Source organism: Lissotriton vulgaris, chromosome 5 (assembly GCF_964263255.1).
Source record: "Lissotriton vulgaris chromosome 5, aLisVul1.2, whole genome shotgun sequence".
NCBI classification, from domain to species: domain Eukaryota; kingdom Metazoa; phylum Chordata; class Amphibia; order Caudata; family Salamandridae; genus Lissotriton; species Lissotriton vulgaris.
This window is the reverse complement of record NC_141693.1, coordinates 269,228,813-269,255,999: the sequence shown is the minus strand read 5'-3', so window position 1 is coordinate 269,255,999 and position 27,187 is coordinate 269,228,813. Positions and strand designations below refer to the sequence as shown.

At 50.2% G+C, this 27,187-nt stretch overlaps 1 protein-coding gene across 2 annotated transcripts in view; it reads left to right on the top strand.

The window, feature by feature from the left end:
• Positions 1-27,187, top strand: part of UBE4B (ubiquitination factor E4B) — a 1,174,709-nt gene that overhangs the window by 934,973 nt on the left and 212,549 nt on the right. For both annotated transcript variants that reach the window (XM_086921364.1, XM_086921363.1), the window contains one exon: positions 11,099-11,290. In XM_086921364.1, coding sequence (XP_086777490.1) covers positions 11,099-11,290 — 192 coding nt within the window. The remainder of the gene's footprint in view (positions 1-11,098; positions 11,291-27,187) is intronic.

Genomic DNA, 27,187 nt, shown 5'->3' with positions numbered 1-27,187 from the left:
ACCGAGGAGACTGGATGGTAGCGTTAGACTTGCAGGACGCTTATTTCCAAATCCCGGTCCTGCCGGCCCACCGGCGCTACCTGCGGTTCACCGTAGGCCACGAGCACTTTCAGTTTACTGTGCTCCCCTTTGGCCTTACCAACGCCCCACGGGTGTTCACGAAGGTGATGACGGTGGTCGCAGCTCATCTGCGCAGGTTAGGGGTTTCAGTCTTCCCCTACCTCGACGACTGGCTGTTAAAGGCGGGCTCGCCCCAAACAGTCGTCAGCCACCTCCAGACGACGGCAGACCTCCTGCATCAGCTGGGGTTCTCCATCAATGTGCCGAAATCACACCTGTGTCCCTCCCAGAAGCTCCTCTTCATCGGAGCGGTTCTCGACCGGCACCGTTTGGGGTTTATCCTCCCGAACAGCGGGTTTGGGATATTCAGGCTCTGACCCCAGCCTTTATCCAGAAAATCGGTCAGGTTGACGCTGCGGCTTCTAGTGCTGATGGCCTCCTGCATCCTTCTGGTGCATAACGCCCGATGGCGGATGCGGGCTCTGCAGTGAGACCTGAAGTTTCAGTGGGCCCAGCATCAGGGCAACCTGTCCGACCATGTCCTGATCTCGGAGGGCACTGCGAGACCGCTGCAGTGGTGGCTCACGGACCGCGATTGGGCCAGCTGCAGATCCCTCTCCCTTCCCCAACCGGAGCACGTGGTTGTGACGGACTCGTGCCTCCAGGGCTGGGGAGGCCACATCGTAGAGGCGGAGATCAGAGGCCTCTGGTCTCCGGCGGAGTCCCGGCTCCATATCAACCTTTTGGTGCTGCGGGCGATTCGTCTAGCACTGAGGGCATTCCTCCCCTCTGTCCGGGGGAGTGTAGTGCAGGTGTTCACGGACAACACCACCGCCATGTGGTACTGCAACAAACAGGGCGGGGTGGGGTCGTGGACCCTCTGCCAGGAGGCTCTGCGCCTCTGGCAATGGCTGTAACATCAGGGCGTGACCCTGGTGGTTCAATACCTGGCAGGTTCTCTGAACGCCAGGGCGGACGAACTCAGCCGCTGGTGCATGATGGATCACGAATGGCGTCTGAACTCTGACGTGGCGCAAGGTCTCTTTCTGCAGTGGGGAGAGCCTTGGTTAGATCTATTCGCCACCGAAGAGAACGCGCAATGTCATCAGTTCTGCGCGTTGGAATTTCCAAGGCGGCACTTGCTCGGAGACGCTTTTCGTCGCAAGTGGAGTTGCGGTCTGTTGTACGCCTTTCCGCCTATACTACTTCTGCCCAGAGTGCTGAAGAAGATCAAACGCGACCGGGCCCAAGTCATCCTTGTGGCTCCGGACTGGGCACGAAGGTACTGGTATCCCGAGCTACTCAGTATGACAGTCGATCCCCCGGTTCGTCTGCCTCTTCAGGAGGACCTTCTGTCGCAGCAGCAGGGGACGGTCCTCCACCCGAACCTGTCCAGTCTCCACCTCCATGCTTGGAGATTGAGCGGCGACAGTTGAGGCCATTTGACTTGCCTCCTGAAGTCTGTAATATCATTCTGGCAGCCAGGCGTCCCTCCACAAAGTCGGTATACGCCTGCAGGTGAAACAGATTTGTGGCATGGTGCACAGCAAAGGCTGTGGAGCCTCTCTCTGCCCCTCTTTCTGAGGTTCTTATCTTCCTTCTTTCTCTTGCCCTGCAGGGCTCTGCTCTGGGCACTATCAAGGGCTACCTTTCTGCCCTTTCAGCCTTTTTGAGGCTGCCTGATAAACCTTCTTTGTTCAAGTCCCCTATTGTAACTCGTTTTCTGAAAGGCATCACACACGTTCCCACCTGTTCTGTTTGTGATGCCTCAGTGGGCCTTGAACCTGGTTCTTACCTATCTGATGTGCGCTCCCTTTGAGCCACTTCACAACTGTCCTCTCCGCCTTCTTAGTCTGAAGACTACTTTCCTGGTTTCCATCACCTCTGCCAGGAGAGTGAGTGAGCTCCAGGCTCTTTCCTCCAAACCTCCTTTCATTTCTGTCCATCCGGACAAGGTTGCGTTACGGACTAGAACCTCTTTCCTGCCCAAGGTTGTCACGGCCTTCCACATCGTGCAGTCTATCACCTTGCCCACCTTCTTTACGCCTCTGCATCCCTCAAAGGAGGAAGAGCGGCTCCACCGTCTGGACCCAAAACGTGCGCTCTCGTTTTATCTCGATCGCACTTGCCAGTTCCGGGTTGATGACCAACTCTTTGTTGGTTACGTGGGCGCTAAGAAGGGACGGGCGGTACACAAGCGGACCATCTCTCGTGGGTCGTCTTGTGTATCAAGGTTTGTTACTCCTTGGCAAAGAAGAAGCCTCCTGTTGGGCTGAGGGCCCATTCCACTCGAGCCACGGCGGCTAACACTGCCCTGGGCAGGGGAGTCTCCTTGCAGGATATCTGTCAGGCAGCTACGTGGGCATCGCTGTACACGTTTGCAAGACGCTACTGCCTGGACAGCTAAGTCTGGAGGGATGGCTTCTTTGGCCGTTCAGTCCTCCAGGACTTTCTGGTGTGATTATTGGTCCGCAGACCCACCACCGGGGTTGGTATTGCTGGGGTATCTATTCTAAGGTAAGGAATCTAATACTAACCTGTTTCTTTCAGATGAACAAGTTACTTACCTTCGGTAATGATATATCTGTAAGAAACAGTAGTTAGTATTAGATTCCTTACCGCCCCACCCATCCTCCCCGTTCTGCGAACCGATATCTAGATTTAAGGTCATCCCCTTTCAGGGCCCTAGTTTCAGTGGCATCAGTGTTGGTTTTTAACATGGCTCTTCGTTTCTGGCGCGGAAAAGCTGTGTCTAAGAACTGACGTCAGCACGCAGAGGCGGCGTCTAAGTACTCCGGCGACGTCATCACGGTGCCGACGACGGACGCGGAGCCACATACGACGCCTACCGACACGCAAGGGTACTGCTACGCAAAAATTTCCGGATCCAGTCTGACGCCTGGGGATATTCTAAGGTAAGAAATCTAATACCAACTACTGTTATTACAGATATATCGTTACCGAAGGTAAGTAACTTGTTCAATTGGCCTAGAGTTCAGATCTTGAGTATGTGAAACCTTTTGCTGACTGAGTGTGTACAACAAATGCTTTACACTGTCCTCTGATACTGCCTTACTGCTTGACCGAGCTACCACTTTAGAGAGTAAGGTCATATCTGACTTTAGCCTCAGTTATACCTCTGGAGATTGGGGACTCTATACACACTGTACCTTACTTTGGTCCAGTATATATAGAGCCACTTTCTCACAGACACTGGTTGTTGAAAAGGTGCGTACAATCACAGGTCTTATGGTAAGAGATAAGACAATGCCTGCTTGCCCACTTATGCAGACCCAAAAAACATAAATTTCCTTATAAACTCCTTCAGCTGATGCTGGTCCTTGCCTGGCGTCTAGTGGCCATAGCCTGGATGGGGCAGAGAAGCCCAGATATAGCAACATGGCTTAGAGATGTCAGGGAATGGGCACTAGCCAAGGAAACACACATGAAATTAACACACAAAGATGAAGGGCGACAGGCAAACCTCACTTAATGGAGAGAATTGTGCAGCTCTGTGCTTGTATCAGGGGAGGGAGGGCCTGAGCTAAGCGACACTGCGAACAGCAGGAGTGAAACTGGCTAAGATTTAAGTCCGGGGAGGGAGGGCAGGGGCGCATTGATGTAACAGGTGCTTACCCCAATGCAAATTGTCCATTGTGATGTGCTTTATGATGCGCCCCTATTGGTTAACCATGCTGTTTATAAAATTAAAACGAAATCTCAAATCAACTTTACAAATATGGAAATATGAAAGAAGTAAATTGTACTTAACATGGCTGCCAAGCATCAAAGAAGAACAGAATTTCTATTGGGCATGATGACTTATATGGACTGCATAGTGTTGATTGGTTGTGCTACAGGGCATTTGTGGGATTTGTAGTTTCTTTGTATTCATTGGTTATTGTAGTTTTTTTCATGACTACATCTAGTTATCTGTAGGTTGTTTCTTGGCTGCTGAAATAAAAAGTGAATAGGAGACTGCATATAAAAAAACAATGGAGTTGATGCCCATGTGCACTATCACTAAAAAGGAGGAGTCACTTTACCTTGTGACTTGGAAAGACTTCTTCAAAGAAAAACAACTTGCAAACTTCCGGACCCAACACTAGATGGCAGGAGTATGCAAAGTATGTGAATCTACAGCTCTACATGTCCTGAATAGATATTTACTGGGTAAGTAGAATAATCCATTCCTTACTTGGACGACTGGCTTTTGAAGATGGGCTTGCCGCAGTCCGTCGTTGACCACCTCCAGACAACAGCAAACCTCTTGACATGGTTGGTGTTCACTGACAATGAGCCGAAGTCCCATCTAACTTCTTTATAGGAGCTTTCATTCATTGGGGCACTCCTAGACACAGTAGATTTAAGGGCTTTCTATCCTCCACAACGATTCCAGGATATTCAGGCTGTGATCTTGATGTTTCCAGCGTCGTCCCGGATCACTCAGAAAGTAGGTTTGAAGTTTCTTTGCCTCTTAGCCTCCCACAGCCTTCATGTCAGCTATTCCAGGTTTCACAAGTATGCTCTGCAATGGATTATTTTTTTTTCCATTGGGCCCAGCACCATGGAAATATGGCCAATGTCATCTTGGTCTCAGAGGAGATGGCTCGAGACTTGCACTGGTAGCAGCTCGAGAGTCGTTGGCTCAGCAGCAGGCCCCTGTACTTCTTACTGATGCATCCCTGCTGCCCTAGGGAGATGGTCTGGGGCAGGTGTTGATCAGAAGACTGGGGTCTCTGGTGACAGACTGTCTCCAAATCAACTTGCTGGAGTTGCAGGTTATTGGTTTCATCCTCGGTCTTTTTCTTGAGGCTCTGTGCCTCTGGAGGTTGTTGTGGTGCTGGGGTTTTTTCTTAATCACGAACTGTAAGAAGCTGGCTCTATATATACTGCACCAAAGTGAGGTACAGTGTGTATAGAGTCCAAGGGTCTCCAGAGGTTTAGCAGAGGTTAAAGTTAGATAGAACCTTACTCTCAAGTGGTAGCTTGGTCGAGCAGTAAGGCAGTATCAGAGGACACTTAAGCATTTGATGTACACACTCAGTCAGCAAATGAATTCACACACTCAAGAAACTGAACTCTAGGCCAATTGTTTTTGTATAAAAAATATACAGTTTATTTTTAGAACCAAGCAAGCCTGGTACAGGTAAGCATTAAATACTTTTCGTAATAAGTTACTGGATATAGAAAATGCAATTGGAATTGTACTTTGTTTGATTTACAGGGGAGCGTAGAACTCAACACTTAGCAAATACAGTACATTGGAATGAATAGGCGTTTTCAATAAATTGCAGACAAGTGACTTTTCGGATGACCTTTTCCAAACCAGTGCTAGATCCTGGATTCAGCACTGGGACATTTCCTAAAAACAGTTGAGTAAATGCTTTTTAGTTAGTTGTACGATTTTTAAAGAATATTCTTGTATTTCAAAAGTTGGCATTTAAAAACTTTTTCACATAGAACCACCAATGTTAGCCTATGGACGGAAATTCAATTCACAGGTAAGTTACTTTTATGCTACTTTTCCTACTCAGTGCTGGATACGTAGATTCAGCACTGGGACCTTTCCTGCAAACAGTTGAAAGAATTTATTTTGGTTATTTGTGCGATTTTTAAAGAATATTCCAAGTTTTCAAAAGTCGACACTTAGAAACTTTGTGGGAGAAAAAGTGTCAATGTTATCCTATGAGGAAAACAGGTTATCGGTTTCGAGATAAGTACTCGGTTTTTGGAGTTAGGTTTCTGGGGTTAGACTCGGGGGTCTTCAAGGGTCAGTGATGCACTGTTGTTGCACCCTCAGTGGCACTAGGACGGCCGGGTGCATGGTGCGGTTTTGAGGTCGGGTGTTCTTTTGATTTCAATGGAGATTCTCCCGGACAAAGAAACACTTCAGGCTCGGGGAGGAGGATCTTCCAGGAGCGATCACCACTTCGAGGGGTAAGTTGGGATGTTGAGGGATGGTTAGGGACTGCTGGGTTGGGCACACAAGGCCGTGGGGCGTCGGGTGCAGGGGTACCTTTCGATGTCGGATTTTCTTACCCGCTTTGGTCGCGGTAGGGGGGTTCCTCTGGATTGAGGCTGCAGGCGTCGTCTGGAGCATAAGGCAGGTCAGGGGTCGCCGAATCTGGTGTCAAGATCGCCGGGGGGGCCTCCTCGTGGTATTTTTCCACTCGAGCTCGGGCCGGGTTCGGCGGGTGCAGAGTGGACTGGATTCGCGGTTCCTGGCTGGCACCAGAAGCTGCAATTTAAACACGTCCGGTGTTCACACGAGAAACAGCCTTGACAGTGAAGGCAGGCAGGACCTCCAGGGTTTGTGAGGTTGCTGGCTGCTGGACACATTGGGGTTTCGCAGGATCAGGTTCTAGGGGAGACAGGCCTGTAGGGCTGGGGCCAAGTCAGTGGGCATCGTCCTCTTGTTAGCTCTGCACGGCTTCTCATCCTTCTTCTTCTCTTCTTTTCTTGTGGTTGCTGGCTCTGAGGAAGGAAAGGTCATGGTGCCCCTAAATGCCAATGGGTCCCTTTTCTGGGGTGGGTACACCCCCTATTCTGCCACTCTCCAGTGGGAAGGAGGTAGGAGCCTGTCCCTGGTTGGCTGGATCCCCCCATCCTCAAGATGACGGGGACTCGAGGTTGTGCTTCACCTCACCTCCCCCACCTTAGGGGTGGAGTTGGCAGATGTGGGCACACCTCTCTTCCTCACTTGTTTTTCCGCCAGTTCTCCTGCCCAAAGTGGGGGGTAGAACCAGTGTGGAAGAGTTGCTGAAAGCAGCAAATGGTCTGGAGAGGCTCACAAAGGAGACATGCCTTTGAAGCTTCTCCTTCGTGAACCCTGCCCATCCTGGGGGAGGAGGCTTGGCACCTCGTCCCAGGATGCGTATTGTTTCAGGCCTCCGAGAGTAGCAAGCTCTTGACCCAGGGGTCCAGAAACATGTCTGGTGGTGGCAGCCTAGACAGCCACTCAGTCAGGTCACTAGAGGTTGGTTGAGATTCAGGGGGCATCTCTAAGATGCCCTCTGATGTGCATTTTACATTAAATCCCACACTGGCATCTGTGTGGGTTTAATGTGCTGAGAAGTTTGATACCAAACTTCCCAGTCTTCAGTGTAGCCATATTGGTGCTGTGGAGTTCGTAATGACAAACGCCCAGCACCATATACTCTTAATGGCAGTACTGCACTTACAGTGCCCAGGAATGGACCTTGGTACTGTAGGGCTACAGTGCTCATGCACCTGTACCCACACCACTGGCATAGGGCACCCAGCTAGAGGGGTGACTGATGTATGCCAAGGCAGTGGTTTGTGGGCATGGCGCACAGAAATGTGTGCCATGTCAACTCTTCACTTTGTTCTGCCCTAAGACACGCCACCTGCAAAGGCAGTGTGTGAGTGTCAGGGTACAGGGTCTCTAAGGGTGGCACAATAAGTGCTGCAGCTCTTAGAGGCCTTCTCTTGTCAAAGTGCCCTGGGTACCTATGGTACCATTTACCAGGGGCCGACATGTGGCCAGAGATGCCATAGGCGTTTAGGCTTCAATGCAGTTTTAGGGAAGGAACATAGGCCCTTGGTACCGGATTAACAGGAGCCCAGGGCACACTCAGTCAAAGAACATCAGCAATTCAGCATAAAGTGGAGACATACCATGCAAGAAAGAGGGCACATTCTCACACAAACCACCTAGGATGATCCCCAAAACCTAGAGCGGATAAATGCAGGAGGTGGTGTCTGGAACATCACGAGTGGCTTAAACATCCAGAGATGGTGCAGGGGTTCTTCCAACAGTGGGAGCCGGAACTCTGGCTGAATGACCTTTACACCAATGTCTAGAACATGCAGTGCCACGTTTTGCACGTTTGAGTTTCCACAAGAATACTCATTAGGATATGCCTTCCACTGGAATGGAACACCGAATCCTGGACGCCTTCCTGCCGCTACTGTTCTGACTTATGAAAAGGATCAGGAGAACCCAGACCCAAATAGTCATAGTCACTCTGGATTGGGTAGCGTAGTGTGGTACCTGGACCCTCTGGGCACATGACCATCTGTCCCCCAATCAAGCTATAATTTCGCAACATTCTCTTGCCTCAGCAGTGGGGCAAAGTCCTCCGCCCAAATTGGAGCAGTCTACACCTACATATGTCTACTGTTTGATCTGCCACCTGAAGTGATGGATGTCATCCTAGACAGCAGGCGAACCCACAAAATTAATTTAGGCCAGGCACTGGAACAAATTTGTGGCCATGTGTGGTATTCACAAGACTGTCCCCTTATATGCAAAGCAGTTGGACGTCATTTTGTTTGTTTTATCATTGGCCCAGCAAGGCATTGCAGTGGGCTCTATTATAGGTTATATGTTGGTCCTCTCAACCTTTCTACATTTGCCACACCAACAGCCGTTGTTTAAATCCCCTATTGTCGGGAGATTTATTGAAGGTTTGACACACATGTTCCCTCCCAAACTGTTTGTGATGCCACAATGGGACCTTAACCTGGTTTTGAAATTTCTTATCTGCCCTTTAAGCCAATGCATAGTTGCTTGCTGTGTCCTCTTGACTTTGAAATCATCTTGCTCATTGTGTTATGCCAGCTTGTCGTGTGAGTGAACTTGAGGCACGTTCAGTGCAACTGCCTTGCACCACAATTTTACCAGATAAGTGTGTGCTAAGGGCTATGACCGCATTCTTGTCAAAAGTTGTGATTCTCGTCCATGTTGGGTAATCCATCTTTCTATCATTGTTCCTTGCTCCCCTTTGGCCCTCAAAAGAGGAGCGGCACCATCAACTGGACCCTAAAAGATCTTTAAGCTTTTACTTTGATCTTACCAAGGACCATCAAATGGACAGTCAACTTTTTGTGGGGTTCTCCGGAGTAAAGAAAGGGAAGAGAACCCATTTGAAGTGGATAGCCCCCTGCATCATGATCTGCTACTCAAGAAGCATCTTCAGAAAGATCTGAGAGCTATTCCACCAGAGCTCCTGCATTGTACACAGAGGGCCCACCTTGCCATCCGCAAGGATATGACCTGGACATTAGTGCATTCGTTCACACAGCACTACTGCCTGATAGCCGGGTTCGGGGGTAAGGATATTTTTCCCTCTGTCCGCGTTCCATAGAGTGGCCTCTTTTTTATATCTCAAGAGGTCCCAATTTAGTATTTAACACACTGGTACCATGAATTTTTCACACTCCTTGTGTCCGAGTGTGTGGAAAGGAAAGGACAATAAAGTGATGTCGAAGTGTAGGTATATCACTTATATGCAGCTTTACTAAATCATATCTGGGCCAGTGAGGAGTCTGTGCAGTGCGCAGGAGTACGGCTATTTAGAATATTTTTCAGATCCAGAGTGGCAAATCTTCTAAGGTGAGGAATCTGCTGTTAGAGTATCTGAAGGATGGCAATTTGTGCATTTTAACACCCTGCTGTTACCCATCAAATGCCCACCATCTCACCTTTTTCCTTCGTGTCCTGCCCCTGTGGTGAGCCCACATTCGCATCTTGGTGTGGTTTTTTTAAGTAACTTTGAAGAACAGTTTTGGGTCCTTGCCTCCACACTGTTTTCCACAGTATGCAAATCCTCATCTCTATGGAATATTATACCTTTAGCTTTCTCTAAGTATTATGAATTAATAAGGTGACATCAGAGAAACATGGAAAGGCATTTGGGCAATTTCAAAAAATGCTTTTAGATGGGAACAGAATTCTTAGGGTACAAGGAAAAGCAAACCCTATGCACACAGATCTGATATCAAAGTAAACGTAGGTAATGAGACATGCAACAAGAAATACAAGTAAAGCTGCATAAAAACAGTAATTTCCAGAACAGAAAAGGTAGTCTTCAGTTCTTTAATTTTCATGTACTCAACAGCAGCCAACCGACATGTGTTTCATCGCTTACGCGAATCTTCAGGGCTCCAAATGTGCCTGCGTATATGTCGAAGGTCGCTCTGCAGGTGATACTTCAGACCCGGTGGGGCCCTTGACCAGTTCAAACAAGAATGAGGAAGAAGAGACGGCACTGCCGAAAAGTGTGATCAGACAGGAATCCCAGGAGCTCTTTAGAATAACCAGTAGTGGAGCGGATAACCCCAATCTACCATCCAGTTCAGTGAATCAAAGCGGGGGAAAGAGTAGAGAGAGTATATAGCTCTAAATCCCTCTTTTTTTTCGTGCATTGAGATACGCGAAGTGCGCGCCGGTGGTGGAGCTCCCGGGTCACAGTGTTCCTGGTTGTGGACGTTCATGGATACGGGCTACGTCCCAACGATCAATGCGTGAGATGTGAAACTTCTGAAGTGTATTTTATCCACCTAGCGTGGATATGCCCCCTAATATTTCACTTCTGGATGCAGGTAACTCGGACAAATCAGGGATGACACTAGAACAGGTAGCATGCACTCCACAAATGTGTTTATTGGGGGCTACTTGGACTACTGCAAACGGTTATCCGTGAGTTAACTGTTTAGCTAAAAGGGGGGATATCCATGAACTGGGGTAAGCAGACTGCTACTAAGATCGCACAGTGATTGCGAGATATTGCCTTCTGCAAAGATCATTTGGAGGTATTTGCAGACGAGCTCCCTCAGTCATCACGACCAAAGGACACATGGACTCCTTTCATGTCATCAATGTTGTCATGATTCCTAAAATGCTATGCTGTGTACAGATAGTAATATGCTTCAAGATACTATGCCTAGAATGCTTTGTTAAATACTGCAGTGACATACACCTGGAATTTGATACTAAATGGCAGTAATAGCACTGACATTGCACCGTTCAATGTTCTTATGAAAATATATAAATACAATGTAAAAAAATATATGAAATATGAAACCCTATAAAATCATGTTTCATTACCAACGGCTCCCCTTGCCCCCAACAGCCCTCTCAAGATAGCATGTGAAGTGGGCTTTAAGTGCTTATAACGTATCCTTGTGTCCATAATATAAGAACATTAAAAAAAAATGTTTACCCAGGCATGCAGAGGATTTCTTTCTCCAAGGTCAGCATGAAGAGTCTTTTTTTCTTTCCCATTGATAGGAGCTGGGGCCCAGGTTAGCAGCCATGCTGAACTTTAACCTTCAACAGTTATGTGGGCCTAAGTGTCGTGATTTGAAAGTTGAAAATCCTGAGAAGTATGGCTTTGAACCAAAGAAACTTCTGGACCAGCTTACTGACATTTACCTTCATTTGGATTGTCCTCGCTTTGCTAAAGCCATCGCTGATGACCAGGTGAGCGTTTTGCACAGGATTGTGTAGAGTGCGGAGACTTTGCTGTAGATAATATGTTGTTAACTTAGAATTTTGCTACATACTACTAGTGGGTTTCCATTAAGGCTGGCACTAAAGTTATGCAAAGCAGGATTTCTCAAACTTGTCAGTCTGGATTACTCTGGGGGACAGTGGAAACTTTTGTATTACCGAATTAAACACTTTTTAGCCACAACCAACATAATCATGTTTACAGTGAAGATGGCTTTGGTTTGGGGCTATTAAACTTTGAATGCTATAAGAAATTTGATTTGGGGTTATTTCAATGAAAAATGTGATTTACTGTGTAGATTGCAGAAGGCTTCTCTTTCGTAAAATACAAGCTAATGTGCTCTGTAGCTTACTGCATAGGTTGAACCTTACTGATAGGATTTTTTTCTAAAACTTTAATTTCACAGGTGCAGTAGCGCATTGAAGTTATCAGGAACTATTTGTGTTTATAAAAATACTTAGCTTCATGCAACTCTCTTGGCCTACCCTTTAATTTCACCACTCCAGGAGTGTTTCTGGATCTGCTCAGTGAACGTCATAAATAAGTTAAACCTTTCAGCCTCCTAAACCAATCAAACGTTGACAAATAAAATATAAAAATAGGCTTATTGGGAAGACATGCATCGGCGGATTGCGCGAGTGACAGCATCAGTCTCCAGTTATAGTTAATATAGGAGCAGCTGAGCAACAACATCTCCACTATGCTGCCCTCCATTGTCTGGCCATACTCCTATTTTTTTTATTGTTTTGGTGCGGTGAGAGTGCAGCTTTTATTTACTGAGTTGATTTTTGTATCTAAGTCCCAAAATCAGTGGCACTTGATTTAAATTAGGGGTATTCAAAAGTACTCTCTTTAGCACAGATGTGCATTCTTGCATGCGGTAGGTACTATGCCAACTACCAGTATTGTAGGTTTTTTTCTATCTTAACCCCACGTTTTACTCATTAGGCTAAAACGGATGATTCATGAGAAGTCCAAGTTAAGATTCAATTCCATGATTCAGTTGTAGCAGGCTAATTGGGGAGTTGTCAATATGTTTTCAAAATCTTTAATGGTTATTTTGTAAACAAAGATGTTAGGTAGACCTAGCAAAATACAGGCAAAATGATAAGTCATTTACCTCATGTTGAGTAATACATTTCAATGAAAGATATACATAATGCAGTTCCTGTATGAGTGAGGCTCACTAACATCCAGTGCTAGAGAACCACCCATCATCTTAAGTATTTTATTACATTTTTGCTGCCATTTTATAAGCTGAGATAAATATAAACTGGGGCAGTCTTGAAACGAGCAGCCAGGTCAATGAAACCTTTACCTCTGGTAAGTTGGAGGAAAAAGCTGCTAGAAATTCAGTCTTTATCTAGTAAACGATAGGTATCAAATGAGAAATGTGGATTGGATACTGACATAATTCAGTAATAAAGGAGGTCAGCATACTCTAAGACAAGGAGTGGTTGTATACAGCTCAAAAGTAAATAAGTAATTTCATTACGGAAGTAGCAATACATACATTGAATTTCTTTCCAGTAGGTTGTCTAGCAATATCACTAATAGAATTTAGTAGACTGAGGCACAGGAATTCGGTCTTACTGTAACAACAGACTCCTTGGAGATGTATGAGTCTATAGATAGCAAAAAGATCGATGTGGCAGGCAAGAGGGTAGCTGCACAATCTGCCCCGCTTTGGAGGGTTGCATATTCTATTGGATTGCTCTCTCTGTTTGATAGCACCCACTGGGTCGAGATGGAGAAACTACTCCAGCACCTCCCAGACTAATACCGATCGTGAGGTCAAGAATTAGTCTCAAAGGGTAAAATCATATCCAACACTACTCTCTGCTGCGCCCTTGCGCAGCTGAAACTGCAGCCAGGGGGATTAACTCATTGTCCTCATTCAGTGCCATGCTTATCTTCATGTCTCGGGCTTCAAACCAGAGGTGCAGCAATATCTGTTAAATACGCCGTTAACCGTGAACATTTTTTTTGGCGGCAGGTGGATTAGATACTAAAGAAGATCAAGAAAGATAGGAACACAGCCAAGGCCATGGGTACACTTGAAACATCCTCCAATCTAGGCTTCTTTCAGGCGACAGTATGGAGTGAGGGCGACCAAAAACCTCTTCTCCTCACCCACCCTCCACCTACCCGTGTCGGGAGCAGCTGTATTAAAAAAGCAACTCTCTAGGGAAGGTTACAGGGGCAACAGTACCAGGGTTCGGAGACAAAGGAGGTGCGCCAAAGCGCCCATCACTACAAAGTATTGACTCTCTCACCCTTCCCCCAATCACACGACACCTGTTGGGGAAGATTATGGTGGTTTCTCCCCCAGTGGGGATAAACCACCTCAGACCAGCTAGTTATCTCGATCATACTGCAGGAATACGGTCTAGAGCTCACTGCATCCCCACAATACATCCCACCCCACACACATACCCTCTCCAAAAAAAGCATCAGCGCCTCATTCAAGATGAGGTACAAGAGCTGCTCCTCATAGGTGCAATCAAACCTGTGCCGCTACACTAAGGGGGTATTCCCTATACTTCTTACGAAAGGAGGATGGAACACGCAGGCCTTTCCTCTGCCTTGTGCCTCTCAATGAGTACATCCTGTCGGAGCACTTTCATGTGGTCACCTTACAAGATGTCATCCCCTTGCTGCAAGAAGGCGACCTTTTTGACCTGAAGGCCGCTTACTTCCACATACCTATCCACTTTGCTCACTGCCACTCCCTGTGGTTCATGGCAAGTGGTCACCATTATCAGTGCAAGGTGCTACCCTTCAGGGTCACTAAGGCCCCTAGAGATTTACAGAATATCTTGCCATGGTAGTCGCTCATCTCAGGGGAGGTATCCACATGTACCCTTATCCGGGCGACTGTCTGATAAAGAATGTAGATAAGCAATACGGTCTCTCCCATACTTGAAATATTATAGACCTTCTGCACAATTTAGGTTTCGCCATCAATGCAGTCCAGTTCCACCTCCAACCGCTCCAAATCCAGCTCTTTGTTCCGGGAAAGGTTGCTGCAGCCATCGAGGGTCCTCGCTTTCCAACTGCTTTTCCCTCTTTTCAGCCAGATTGACACTTAACAGTCAGAATAGTAATGCGCCTTCTTGGCATGATGGCTTCGTGTATTGCCAGTGTTCCACCATGAAAGATACACAGGATTCCTCTACAAGAGTGCCTAGCAACACAATGGTTCCAGGTAGCGGATCAATGGGACGATCAAGTGTTGTTTTGGGCTTGTACACAGCTCTATCCGCAGTGGTGGAACAGCAACAACCTGTTGCAGGGGGAGCCTTTTTTAGACAGACACTTATCATATGCGTTTGGGGCGCATCTGCAGGACCACAATCCAGGGCTTGGGGCCATCCCACCAACATGGTCTCCACATCAATTATTTGACAGTTGGCTGTCCAACTGGCACTCAAGGCCTTCTTTCATGAGATCTAGCAAAAGGTAGTTCTCATCACCTTCCGAAACGGGGAGGCACGTACTCCACCCATCTGTCATATAAAATCTGGCATTGGACACTCCGTCACAAATTACATCTGATTGTGGAGTATCTGCTGCAAGTGAACGAGTTTGCAGATCTGCTCAGTAAGATGTAGCAACAAGTGGGAAATTTACCCTCAATTCCTACTCCTGTATTTCCAGTGTTGGGGGTTTGCAGATGTAGCTCTCTTTGAAACCGGCCAAAATGCAAAATGCCAAAACTTTGCCTCCAGGTTCCAACACTCAGTCCCTGAGCAATGCATTATGAATTAATTAATTTGGGGTATTTGCCTGCGCTTTTCTGCCTTTCCCATTCGTTCTGTTCGGGTTTCGGAACCTTTGGCAAACGTCTCTTGCCCTCATCTTGGTGGCTCCCACATGAGCTATACAGCCCTGGCTCACAACTCTTATAGAATTGTCAGAGGTCCCTCACGAGAAACTGCCCAAACAGCCAGATCTACTCACACAGAACCAAGGCTCCATAAGGCATCAGACCCCCTTAGCAGCTAAACCTTACAATCTGGCTCCTGAGTTCCTAGAGTTAGTTACCTAAATCTCCCAGCAGATTGCATCTCTATCCTGAAATACAAATAAACCCACCATGCAGGCCTGCTATGTGGCTACGTAGAAACACTGTGTCCCTATTGCTTTCTAAAATGCATAGATTCACTCACAGCAACAGTACAAGAGACAGTATGTTACCTTCTTCATAGATGAAATGAAAAAAGGCAATGAAATCCATAATTTGTAAAGCCCGCAATTACCCGAGGGTGTCAAGGTGCTGGGCGGTTGGGAAGATTAAGCGTGCTATTGCCCTGAGTCACATGGTGCTTTACTAACCTGCTATCAGCACCGGGGATCTGAAAGAGACACGTTAGTGATAGATTCCTTACCTTAGAATATCCCCAGGCGTCAGACTGGATCCGGAAATTTTTGCGTAGCAATACCCCTGCGCGCTGTTAGGCGTCGTCTGCGGCTCCGCGTCCGTCGTCGGCGTCGTGAGCGCCGGGATGACGTCATCGGAGTATATAGACGGCGCCCATGCGCGCTGACGTCAGTTCTTCTTTTTTCCGCGCCAGCTAGCGCAGATCCGGAAGAAGCTCTACCCCCAGTCACTTTTTGACTGAAAACTTTTTGATCTTTTTGATCCTCTACTTAGTCGATTCTCGACTATCGGTGCCAGGGATGCCCGGGTTCAAGCCTTGCTCGAAGTGCGGCCGACTCATGTCGGTCACGGACCCCCATCGCCGGTGCCTGAAGTGCTTAGGCCTCGACCACGACGATCGAACCTGTGACGACTGCCGGGCCCTGACGTCGAAGGCTAGGCGGGAGCGGTCCCGCAAGCGTCTCGAGCTGAGGCAGTCGGCCCCGCGCCGCTCCAGGTCCCGGTCCCGGTCCCACGGGAGGTCGAGGGACAGGTCGCGAGGTCGGAGTCATCGACGCTCCGGGAGTGGTCACCGATCGTCTGGATCCAAGTCCTCAGGTAAGAGGCATGAGAGGTCGGAGCGCCACCATCGGTCCTCCGACCCGCCCCGACGCTCGCTCGATGCGGCCGGGGGTTCGGGCGACACCGCCCACGCGGCTCCGCGGGAGTCGCAAGCGTCGCCGCCTGCCCCACACCTTCGGGTCCCTGGGCACGGCGCGTCGCAGGAGGAGGTCGAGAGGTACCTCATGGCCATGAGGGCCCTCCCTCCTCAGTCGGTTCCCGTGGCGCCTTCGGGCCGATCGGCTCCGTCTGGAGGTCCTTCCGGGTCGGGCGCTTCGGCCCCGACGACGTCGGGTGCTTCGGGCCCGGCGCCGCTGGCGACTTCGGTCCCGGCGCCGCGCGACCTCGCTGGATCCGGCTCCGGATCCGGGACCTCGCCGGTCGACCTTACGACCTCACCGGCGCCGTCCCTTCAGGTGTCGTCCCCGGCAGCCGTAGTGGTTGCCGACCCCAATGCTTCCTACGGTCCGCCTCAGGCGTCGGAGGGGCGCCGCTGGGCGCCGATTCCGTCGGCCATCGGAGAATTCTATCTCCACGAGGAGGCCCTGGCTGTTCATCCTGGTCTCCAGGAGCTGGGTGACGAGGAGCAATGGGAGGGGTCCGAGGACCCTCTGGCACGTGATTGCCAGTCACATCAGGACTGGACATATGAGCTTGGGGAGGCCAGTGGTATTGACACCTCGCCAGACACTGGATTTACATCGCCCCCGACTGTGGCTTCGGAGGCGGGTTCTGCTTACAGCGTAGTGTTGACGAAGGCAGCTAAGGCCCTAAACCTTGAGCTCCCCGTCGCGGCCGTGAGGACTAATCTCCTCACTGAGGTGCTCAAACAGCAGTCCGGCTCCGCGGAGCCCCTTCTGCCGTTCAATGAGGCCTTGTGTGACGTTCTGCTGGGCACTTGGTCCAAGCCCGCCACAGGTCCCCCTGTGGATAGGAACGTGGCCAGACGCTACCGCCCGGCACCGGGCGACCCTTGCTTTTTGTCCACCCACCCCACCCCCGAGAGCCTGGTCATCCAGGCCTCCACTTCCCAGACCGCATTCCCGACGGCCCCGCCCGATCGGGAATCCAAGAGATATGAGCAGTTCGGGAAGAAGGTCTTCTCGTCTGTGAGCCTAGGGCTCCGGTCAGTCAACACCAACTGTCTCTTGGGCCGCTACACCCACACTCTGTGGGACACGGTTGCGGAGGTGCTGCCACAATGCTCTGAGGAGGTCAGGGCTAAACTCAGCCAAACCCTTGCGGACGGCCGAGATGCGGCACGATTTTCCATCCGGTGTGGGCTGGATACCACGGACTCACTGGGCAGGGCGATGGCAACGACGGTGGCGGTTCGACGCCACGCCTGGTTGAGGTCCGCCAATTTCTCGGCCGATGTCCAGGCCACTCTCCTGGACATGCCGTTTGATGGCCGTCGCCTCTTCGGCGACAAGGCAGACCATGCGCTGGAACGTTTTAAGGACTCCAGGGCCACGGCCAAGTCCTTGGGCCTTGCGGCCCCACGCCAGCAATCGGGTGCCTTTCGCTCCTTTCGTGGCCACGGAAGGGGCGCCCCACCACGGACCGTCAGCCACGCGCCGCAGAATGTTCAGCAACGCGGTGGCGGCCGTGGGAACCGCCGTGGCGGTGGTCGGGGCCAGCGGCGAGGCCAGTCCACACCTCCCTCAGCAGCCCCCGCCTCAAAACCTTCCTAGTCCGAGTTTTCAGGCCCATGTGACGCCTGTGGGAGGCAGGGTTCGCCATCACCTCTCCCACTGGCATACAGTCACTTCGGACAGGTGGGTGCTGCAAATTGTCCGAAGGGGTTTCTCCCTCCCCTTCGAGTCTTCCCCTCCATCCATGCCACCTCAATGCCACCGTGTGTCGGGGGATCACTTGCGACTTCTGCAAGGGGAAGTTTCGGCCCTCTTGGCCAAGAGGGCCATCGAGCGCGTTCCTGGGCCAGAAGTAGGACGTGGCTGTTACTCCCACTACTTTCTGGTACCCAAGAAGGGCAAAGGGGGCCTACGCCCTATCTTGGATCTGCGGAACGTGAACGGCTTCCTCCGTACGGAGAAGTTCAAGATGCTCACTTTGGCTCAGGTCCTGGCTGCCCTGGACCCAGGAGACTGGATGGTAGCGTTGGACTTGCAGGACGCCTATTTCCACATCCCCGTCCTGCCGGCCCACCGGCGTTACCTGCGGTTCACGGTAGGCCACGAGCACTTTCAGTTTACCGTGCTCCCCTTCGGCCTTACCAGCGCCCCACGGGTGTTCACGAAGGTGATGGCGGTGGTCGCAGCCCATCTGCGCAGGCAAGGGGTGTCAGTCTTCCCCTACCTCGACGACTGGTTGTTGAAGGCGGGCTCGCCCCAGACAGTCGTCAGCCACCTCCAGACTACGGCCGACCTCCTGCACTTGCTGGGGTTCTCCATCAATGTGCCGAAGTCACACCTGTGTCCCTCTCAGAAGCTCCTTTTCATCGGAGCGGTTCTCGACTCGGCGCAGTTTCGGGTTTACCCACCCGAGCAGCGGGTTCGGGATATTCAGGCTCTGATTCCTGTCTTCGGGCCGTTATCCCGGGTCTCGGTCAGGTTGACGCTGCGGCTTCTGGGACTGATGGCCTCCTGCATCCTTCTGGTGCGTCACGCCAGGTGGCGGATGCGGGCTCTGCAGTGGGACCTGCAGTTTCAGTGGGCCCAGCATCAGGGCAACCTGTCCGATCATGTCCTGATCTCGGAGGGCACTGCGAGACAACTGCAGTGGTGGCTCACGGACCGCGACTGGGTCAGTGGCAGATCTCTCTCTCTACCCCAGCCGGAGCACGTAGTTGTGACGGACGCGTCCCTCCAGGGCTGGGGAGGCCACATGGGAGAGGCGGAGATCAGAGGCCTCTGGTCTCCGGCGGAGTCCCGGCTCCACATCAACCTTCTGGAGCTGCGGGCGATTCGTCTTGCACTGAAGGCATTCCTCCCCTCTGTCAGGGGGAGCGTGGTGCAAGTGTTCACCGACAACACCACCGCCATGTGGTACTGCAACAAACAGGGCGGTGTGGGGTCGTGGACCCTTTGCCAGGAGGCTCTGCGCCTCTGGCAGTGGCTGGAACATCAGGGCGTGACTCTGGTGGTTCAACACCTGGCAGGTTCTCTGAATGCCAGGGCGGACGAACTCAGCCGCCGGTGCATGATGGATCACGAATGGCGTCTGAACTCGGACGTGGCGCAAGGTCTCTTTCGACAGTGGGGAGAGCCTTGGTTAGATCTATTCGCCACAGAAGAGAACGCGCAATGTCAGCAGTTCTGCGCGTTGGAGTTTCCAAGGCGGCACTCGCTCGGAGACGCTTTTCGTCGCGAGTGGAGCTGCGGCCTGTTGTACGCCTTTCCGCCTATACCACTTCTGCCCAGAGTGCTGAAGAAGATCAAGCGCGACCGGGCCCAGGTTATCCTTGTGGCTCCGGACTGGGCTCGAAGATACTGGTATCCCGAGCTACTCAGCATGTCAGTCGATCCCCCGATTCGTCTGCCTCTTCGGGAGGACCTTCTGTCGCAGCAGCAGGGGACGGTCCTGCACCCGAACCTGTCCAGTCTCCACCTACAAGCTTGGAGATTGAGCGGCGGCAGTTGAGGCCATTTGACTTGCCTCCCGAAGTCTGTGACATCATTCTGGCAGCCAGGCGTCCCTCCACTAAGTCGGTATACGCCTGCCGGTGGAATAGATTTGTGGCATGGTGCGCAGCAAAGGCTGTGGATCCCCTCTCTGCACCCCTTTCGGAAGTGCTGCTCTTTCTTCTTTCCCTTGCCCAGCAGGGCTCTGCTCTGGGCACTCTTAAAGGGTATCTCTCTGCTCTTTCAGCCTTCTTGAGGCTACCTGATCAGCCTTCTTTGTTCAAGTCCCCTATAGTGAGTAGATTTCTGAAGGGCATCACACACATGTTCCCTCCTGTTCCCTTCGTGATGCCCCAGTGGGACTTGAACCTTGTTCTCACCTATCTGATGTGTGCTCCCTTTGAGCCACTTCATAACTGTCCTCTTCGCCTCCTTACGCTGAAGACGGCCTTCCTGGTTGCCATCACCTCTGCCAGGAGAGTGAGTGAGCTCCAGGCTCTTTCTTCTTCTCCGCCTTTCCTGTCTGTTCACCCTGATAAGGTGGTGTTGCGTACACGACCTTCCTTTCTGCCCAAGGTTGTCACGGCCTTCCACATCGGGCAGTCCATCACCTTGCCCACCTTCTTTCCGCCTCCGCATCCCTCGAAAGAGGAGGAGAGGCTCCACCGTCTGGATCCAAAACGTGCGCTCTCCTACTACTTGGACCGCACTCGCCAATTCCGGGTGGATGACCAACTCTTCGTTGGTTACGTGGGCGCGAAGAAGGGAAAGGCTGTACACAAGAGGACCATCTCCAGGTGGATCATCTTGTGCATCCAAGCATGCTACTCCATGGCGAGGAAGGAGCCCCCGGCTGGATTGCGGGCTCACTCCACTCGGGCCACGGCAACGACAACTGCCCTGGGCCGCGGTGTCCCCCTGCAGGACATCTGTCAGGCAGCCACGTGGGCCTCGCTGCACACGTTCGCAAGACACTACTGCCTGGACAGTCAAGTCCGGAGGGATGGCTTCTTTGGCCGTTCCGTCCTCCAGGACTTTCTGGTGTGATATTGGTTCGCAGACCCACCACCACGGGGTTGGTATTGCTGGGGTATCTATTCTAAGGTAAGGAATCTATCACTAACGTGTCTCTTTCAGATGCACAAGTTACTACTTGTGTAACGATATATCTGTAAGAGACATTAGTTAGTGATAGATTCCTTACCGCCCTCCCATCCTCCCCGTTCTGCGAACCGATATTTAGGGTTAAGGTCATCCCCTTTCAGGGCCCTAGTTTCATGGCACCAGTGTTAGTTCTATCATGGCTCTGCGTATCTGGCGCGGAAAAGCTGTGTTATCAGAACTGACGTCAGCGCGCATGGGCGCCGTCTATATACTCCGATGACGTCATCCCGGCGCTCACGACGCCGACGACGGACGCGGAGCCGCAGACGACGCCTAACAGCGCGCAGGGGTATTGCTACGCAAAAATTTCCGGATCCAGTCTGACGCCTGGGGATATTCTAAGGTAAGGAATCTATCACTAACTAATGTCTCTTACAGATATATCGTTACACAAGTAGTAACTTGTGCATCGAACCGTAAACCCTGTGGTCCGGAGTCGGGCACCGTGGCCTCTACGCCACACACCTTTACAATCATAGTTGGCTTACACTTCCATATGCCTCCATTTAGCAGCAGTCGCAGCATACTTGCTGATGTTTGTGGAAGGTATGTTGGAGGTAAACCATGTTTGATGTCTTTCTACATTTCTTGAAAGGTATTTAAAATATCCAATGGTATATGTACCTCTTTGCAAGTTTCTACGGACTTGCAATGCTAAAGCAGAGACAACTCTCTGCACAGCCCAGACTGTGCTCTACTCGCAACAAGGGGTACTCTATAGCCTTGGCTGGTAACATCTCCATTGCTGACATATATAAAGCAGCTGCTATCCTGGTGTAGGGTTTTTAGTAAGGACAGGAAGATTAGCGCTCAAGCTAGTTTGCTTTGTATCTATAATGCTAAAGTGTGTACGGTGCTGCCAGGTCAGGGGAAATACCCTGTAACCCCCGTAAATTTGTGAGTCAAAGAATGCACACCTATAATAAGAACACTGTCCAGGCACACGTAATTTAGGATAAAAAGTGGTTGAAAAGCCTCTTATTGTACCAATATCTATGGCCGACACCAGAGTGTTATTCAAATGTATTTAATGATGCAACAACGAAAAACAACCGGCCAACACGTGTTTTGTCACATGAGGGAACTATCCAGTGACTTCTTCAGGGCTGTATGGCGTACCAGAATAAAATTACGGTGGTAGAAGACCGGCGAATGAAGCCAACAAGGGTGTCAGCCGGGATCAATGGGTCGACGTAGCAGTACTTGCTTTGAGGGGATCCCAAGGTAGTGAGACTCCTGCAGGGCAGGGCAGGGCTGTGAAAGGGCGGTGTAGCCAACAAAATGGTCGCGAACCTCTGGGTTGAGTATCATTATAAAAAAATGGGGTAACCCAACAAGTCAACGGACCTGGGTGCAGAACGGGAATACAAAATTGGTCCGTGACTTACATTGACATGAGATAAATTCTAATTCAGTTAATATGTGTTGTGTAGAGAGCTAAAACACTGGTATTCAATACCTAGAACAACCACTTCCATATATGCAGTCAATAACTTGTTTATGAACGCATTTGCTGAAAGTGAAAATTTCAAAAATACCACACAAGAAAAAGAAAGCGCCACAGAAACCTGATATCATTTATTACTTTAAAGAAAACACAATTTTGATTTGATATACTGATAATAGGTTGCTAGAGGGAAAGAAAGGAGAGTAGTCTTGATGGGTGGTGAGAGTAAAGGTCATAGAAGTGGAGGTAAAACAATTCGATTTGTTCGGTAAATACTGGTAAACTGACCAGTTTAGGTAGACCTGTCTGTAAATAAAACATAGTATACATTTGATTCTGTAATTTGCAAACATGCATAGATGCACTTTCAAGTTATAACAGAAGGGAAACAGGTGAGAGAGCGTCAACGTTTCAACTCGACTAACGCAATGAGGGAAATTTGGACCTCAGCTGCGAGTCTTCATCAGGACGGGAATTGGCAACCTGGGAGAGGAGAATGAGGGTTGGATTAAGAAGGCGCTGCGTGTGGGATCACGTTTGAAAATTACCGATATGATAAGTTAAGTAAACTAACCTATTCCTGGTGCCAGGCCTGGCTACTCAGGATCGTAGGAAGTCAGTAGGAGCACAATGTTGGCCGGAAATCGCCAAAACAACTGGGATCCGCGGTTCGCATGAATTCCATTATTCATCCATTTTATTTAGAGTGAAAAATCACTTCCCTATGGAATAAAATGCAGTGATCAACCTACTGTCTGCGAAAACATGTGGAATATTTACAGTGCCATGTCTAGTTAGAGGCTACTCTGATTGCGAAAATGCGACTGTGGCAGATGGCCCTGTTTAAGTACCCAGTGTAAATAATGTCCAGTCAGAACCAAGGTCGATGTATAATTATCCAGTATTATGGGTGTCTTTCATAGATTCACATGCCTGAATCATTCCCCGTCGTCGAGACGGGAGTCTCCGGTACATAGACAAGTAATGTCCTATAGACATACTTAGAGAGAAGTAAGCCTAAGGGTCCTGCACAGTCTAACCCTATTTAGACGACTGTCTAATAAGAGGGCAACGTTTTCGGAGTTGTCAACAAATTACCAGAAAGGCAATATCTGCTCCAGGGTTAGCAATCAGTATAGCAAAATCAAGTCTCTACATCAAGAGAAGTTCTCTTAATAGGCGCAAGAGTTCTAAAACACAGTCGGGAGGTTTTTTGATCTCAAGAAAGGGGAAAGAAAATCATACAGCAACAATCATACTAGTATCATCACAAAATGCAACAGTGTGAAAAGTCACTTCGGCCTTAGTGACCGTGTCCTCATGTATTACCTTAGTACTGCAATACCGCCTGAAAATGTGACTAATCCAGGAACAGCTGTGCGCTCAGTGGCTTTGGGTAACGGGGGAGTGGAACAACCTAATACAAATCTCACTGTCAATGAAAGAAACACTTCAATGGTGGCAGTTGAAGACCACCTTCAAACCTCAAAGAAGTCTACCCACAGATGAATCATTAACGGGATGTGAGCTCAAATTAGGAATTTACACACCAATGGCTTGTGGTCGGAAACAGAGCATTATTGTCATATAACTCTATAACTGTTCCAAGGATTGCGTGGAGAACTGTGCGAAGGCTCCTACCTCCTGTTGCTGACTGCCGTCGTTGGATCCATGTGGGATCGAGTGACACCACAACGCCTTGCCGGACCCGCTGTGCGGGTCCCGCTGCGTCTCCTGAAACTGTGGGGCTTTCTGGAAAGGGAGCAGAACATTCCTGTGCCTCCTTGCACCGGCAGGGCTGCGAGCAGCTAAGCAGGGACTCAATTTCCCAGGAGTCCCTGCGTGTCACACCTGCGGCCGCTCTCCCTGCCGGTCACGCCCCCCGCCTTGAATAAAGCTGCCTAGCTCACTACAGACTGCGGGAAACCTTGTTCCAAGGATTGCGTGGAGAACTGTGCGAAGGCTCCTACCTCCTGTTGCTGACTGCCGCCGTTTGATCCTTGTGGGACTGAGTGACACCACAACGCCTTGCCGGACCCGCTGCGCGGGTCCCGCTGTGTCTCCTGACACTGTGGGGCTTTCTGGAAAGGGAGCAAAACATTCCTGTGCCTCCTTGCACCGGCAGGGCTGCGAGCAGCTTAGCAGGGACTCAATTGCCCAGGAGTCCATGCGTGTCACACCTGCGGCCGCTCTCCCTGCCGGTCACGCCCCCTGCCTTAGCCCTATTTCACACTCTGGGGAAACCGCTGCGCGGTAGCGCGCGGGAGCGCCCGGGGCGAAGACTGGGCAAAGAGCGGGCCGTTTGAGGCCGTTCGAGGTCTGAAGAGTCCGGGCTGGGCCCCACCCCTTTCGCCCTCTCTTGTGCCTCTGGTACCATTTTTCTGCCTTTCATATTGTTGCAACTGTTTTGTATACCCTTGTAGGATATGTGCACATGGGTAAGCCGCAGTAGGGCTGCTAAGGGAAGGCTGAAGCAAAATGGGACCCTCGACGATTTTATCACGAGAACGACCATTGCCATAGACAAGGAAATCACCAAAATGCAAAATCGTGTTTCCCTAGATTTGGAGGCTGCCAGAAGATTGTCCCAGGACATTGCTAAGTCCAAAAAATCATCCCTGGGCCACATAGCGTCTGCAATAACCCCGGAGCGATTGCCCAACCCGCGGTACATTACAACGCAGTTTGACGTCCATCACACTCCAGTAACGTCCCCTGTGCTAATACCAACTCCGTGCTCCACCGACCAGCAGGTCAGTCAGACCTCACCCGTGGTCATTCCTGAACCAGACCACGGTCAACTGAATGCCAATACACTACAGATCACGGAGACCCATGAAAATTCCCCATGCACTAACACTAAGGGTACATCACACAAAAGAAAACGCAACACAAGGTCTGCCTACTCACGTAAGAAGGCTAAAATTGCTAGGGCCCATCATCTTAATGTTAGCAATTTACCAGTGCATAGTGCTGAAGGTGGGACTGTTTTTCCTGTGCAGATGCCCCCTGGAGCAGATGAGGACGGAGTAACCTTGGATATTTCCAAAGAGAACGCAGTAATAGAGGATACCGGGTCACAACTAGAGAGCAGGAAGGAAAGGATGTGGATTTTAAAAAAATAGTTTGGGAAACTCTAAAAAAGCTGCTATCTCCCCTGGACTCAAGACTCTCACGTATTGAAAACCATCTCTTAGAGGTGGAAAAGAGTATCCTAACCCTAGCAACTCTTAGTTTGCGAGGCCAGGAAAGCAATAGCGTTCTAGATGGCAACCTAGCTCCACCAATACCCAACCCTACCCCTCCAGTACCACCCTTAATCAGGCCAGTACCCAAACCACGCACAAAGGGCTACGATCACAAAGCCCCCAAACCTCTACCAAAGTTACCGAAGCACCCTACCCCACAACCTACTACACACCACAAAGCAGGAGCTGCCCCAAGGCCGAATGACAACAAGGCCGATTGCTCTATCCCCCAGGGCCCACAAAATAGAAGTAATTTTCGTGGGGGTTATATAGATCTCCCGCCAGATGCAAAGCCATATGTGGTGGTATTGACAGGTGTTCCGGAAATTGAGAGTGACTATCAAGAAAACCACTGGTCCCTGAAGAATAAGGTTATCCACTGGCTGAATGTGAATAGACCGATCCCTAACCATACGAGAAGTAGAATCCTAATGGTGCCCAGAGTTCCTTGGGTAGGTCCTTCTCGTAAATCCACTCCAGGTGACTGTATCGTTGTGTCTTTCGAGGACCCACATACGGCTCACCACATATGCTCGTGGACTACCTATGGGGAAAACTCGTCCATTGTAGCCAGGCCTTTAACATTCTTCTATCCCCCTCGTACTAACTTAAACTATGGTGGGGAATGGTCTTCGGTGCGTCACCAGGCCCGTGGAGGGGCAAGAGACAAATGGCAAGTCCCAAATAGAAGGTGGCTTGGGGCACCAGCATCCAATAGGTTTGGTTGCCTTGAAGAGGTAGACTGACTTCCCATGCCTCTTGGTCCTTCACCTCATGCCAAGGTCTTTTTGTCTCCTGCGGTCCCTGACCTTTTACCCCTGGCGATCAAACCTATTGGAAGCAGCTCCTATCTTCCTGGCCAATCATCTGTGTATGCTTCGAAAGAACGGGGGGTGTTGAGTATCACTAGTACCAAAACAGCTCAAGGGACAGTCACTCTTCCACAGACCCCCTTAACACCACAGCCACTGGTCCCGCTTCCCAGCAAAAGTACCAATGTTAGCACCCATTACACCCGGGTAACAGTCCCTATAAGGGGGGAGGACACCCAACCCCTATTGGGGGCTGATGTAGAGGCTATAGTGTTGCCACACAGGTCAAGAAGGCTTAGCTCTGTTTCCGTCCCCCCTACACCTTCCCCCATATTGGGGCTGAGGGCCGTAGGAAATCCACCGTTGAGGCTCCTTAGTTGGAATGTAGCAGGACTTGCACGCAACATCGACATTCCCGATTGGAACTCCCTTGTGGAATCCTTTGGGATTTGTCTTCTGCAAGAAACCTGGCGCCAGGAACCCCGACACAGGGTGGGTTACACAACCTATTTTGTGCCTGCATCCCAACCATCTGGTAGCAAAGGTCGCCCTTCAGGCGGCCTTCTGAACTGGGTTAGTATTACATTAGGGCTAACTGTAAGGCATATATCCACACAATCCCCTGAT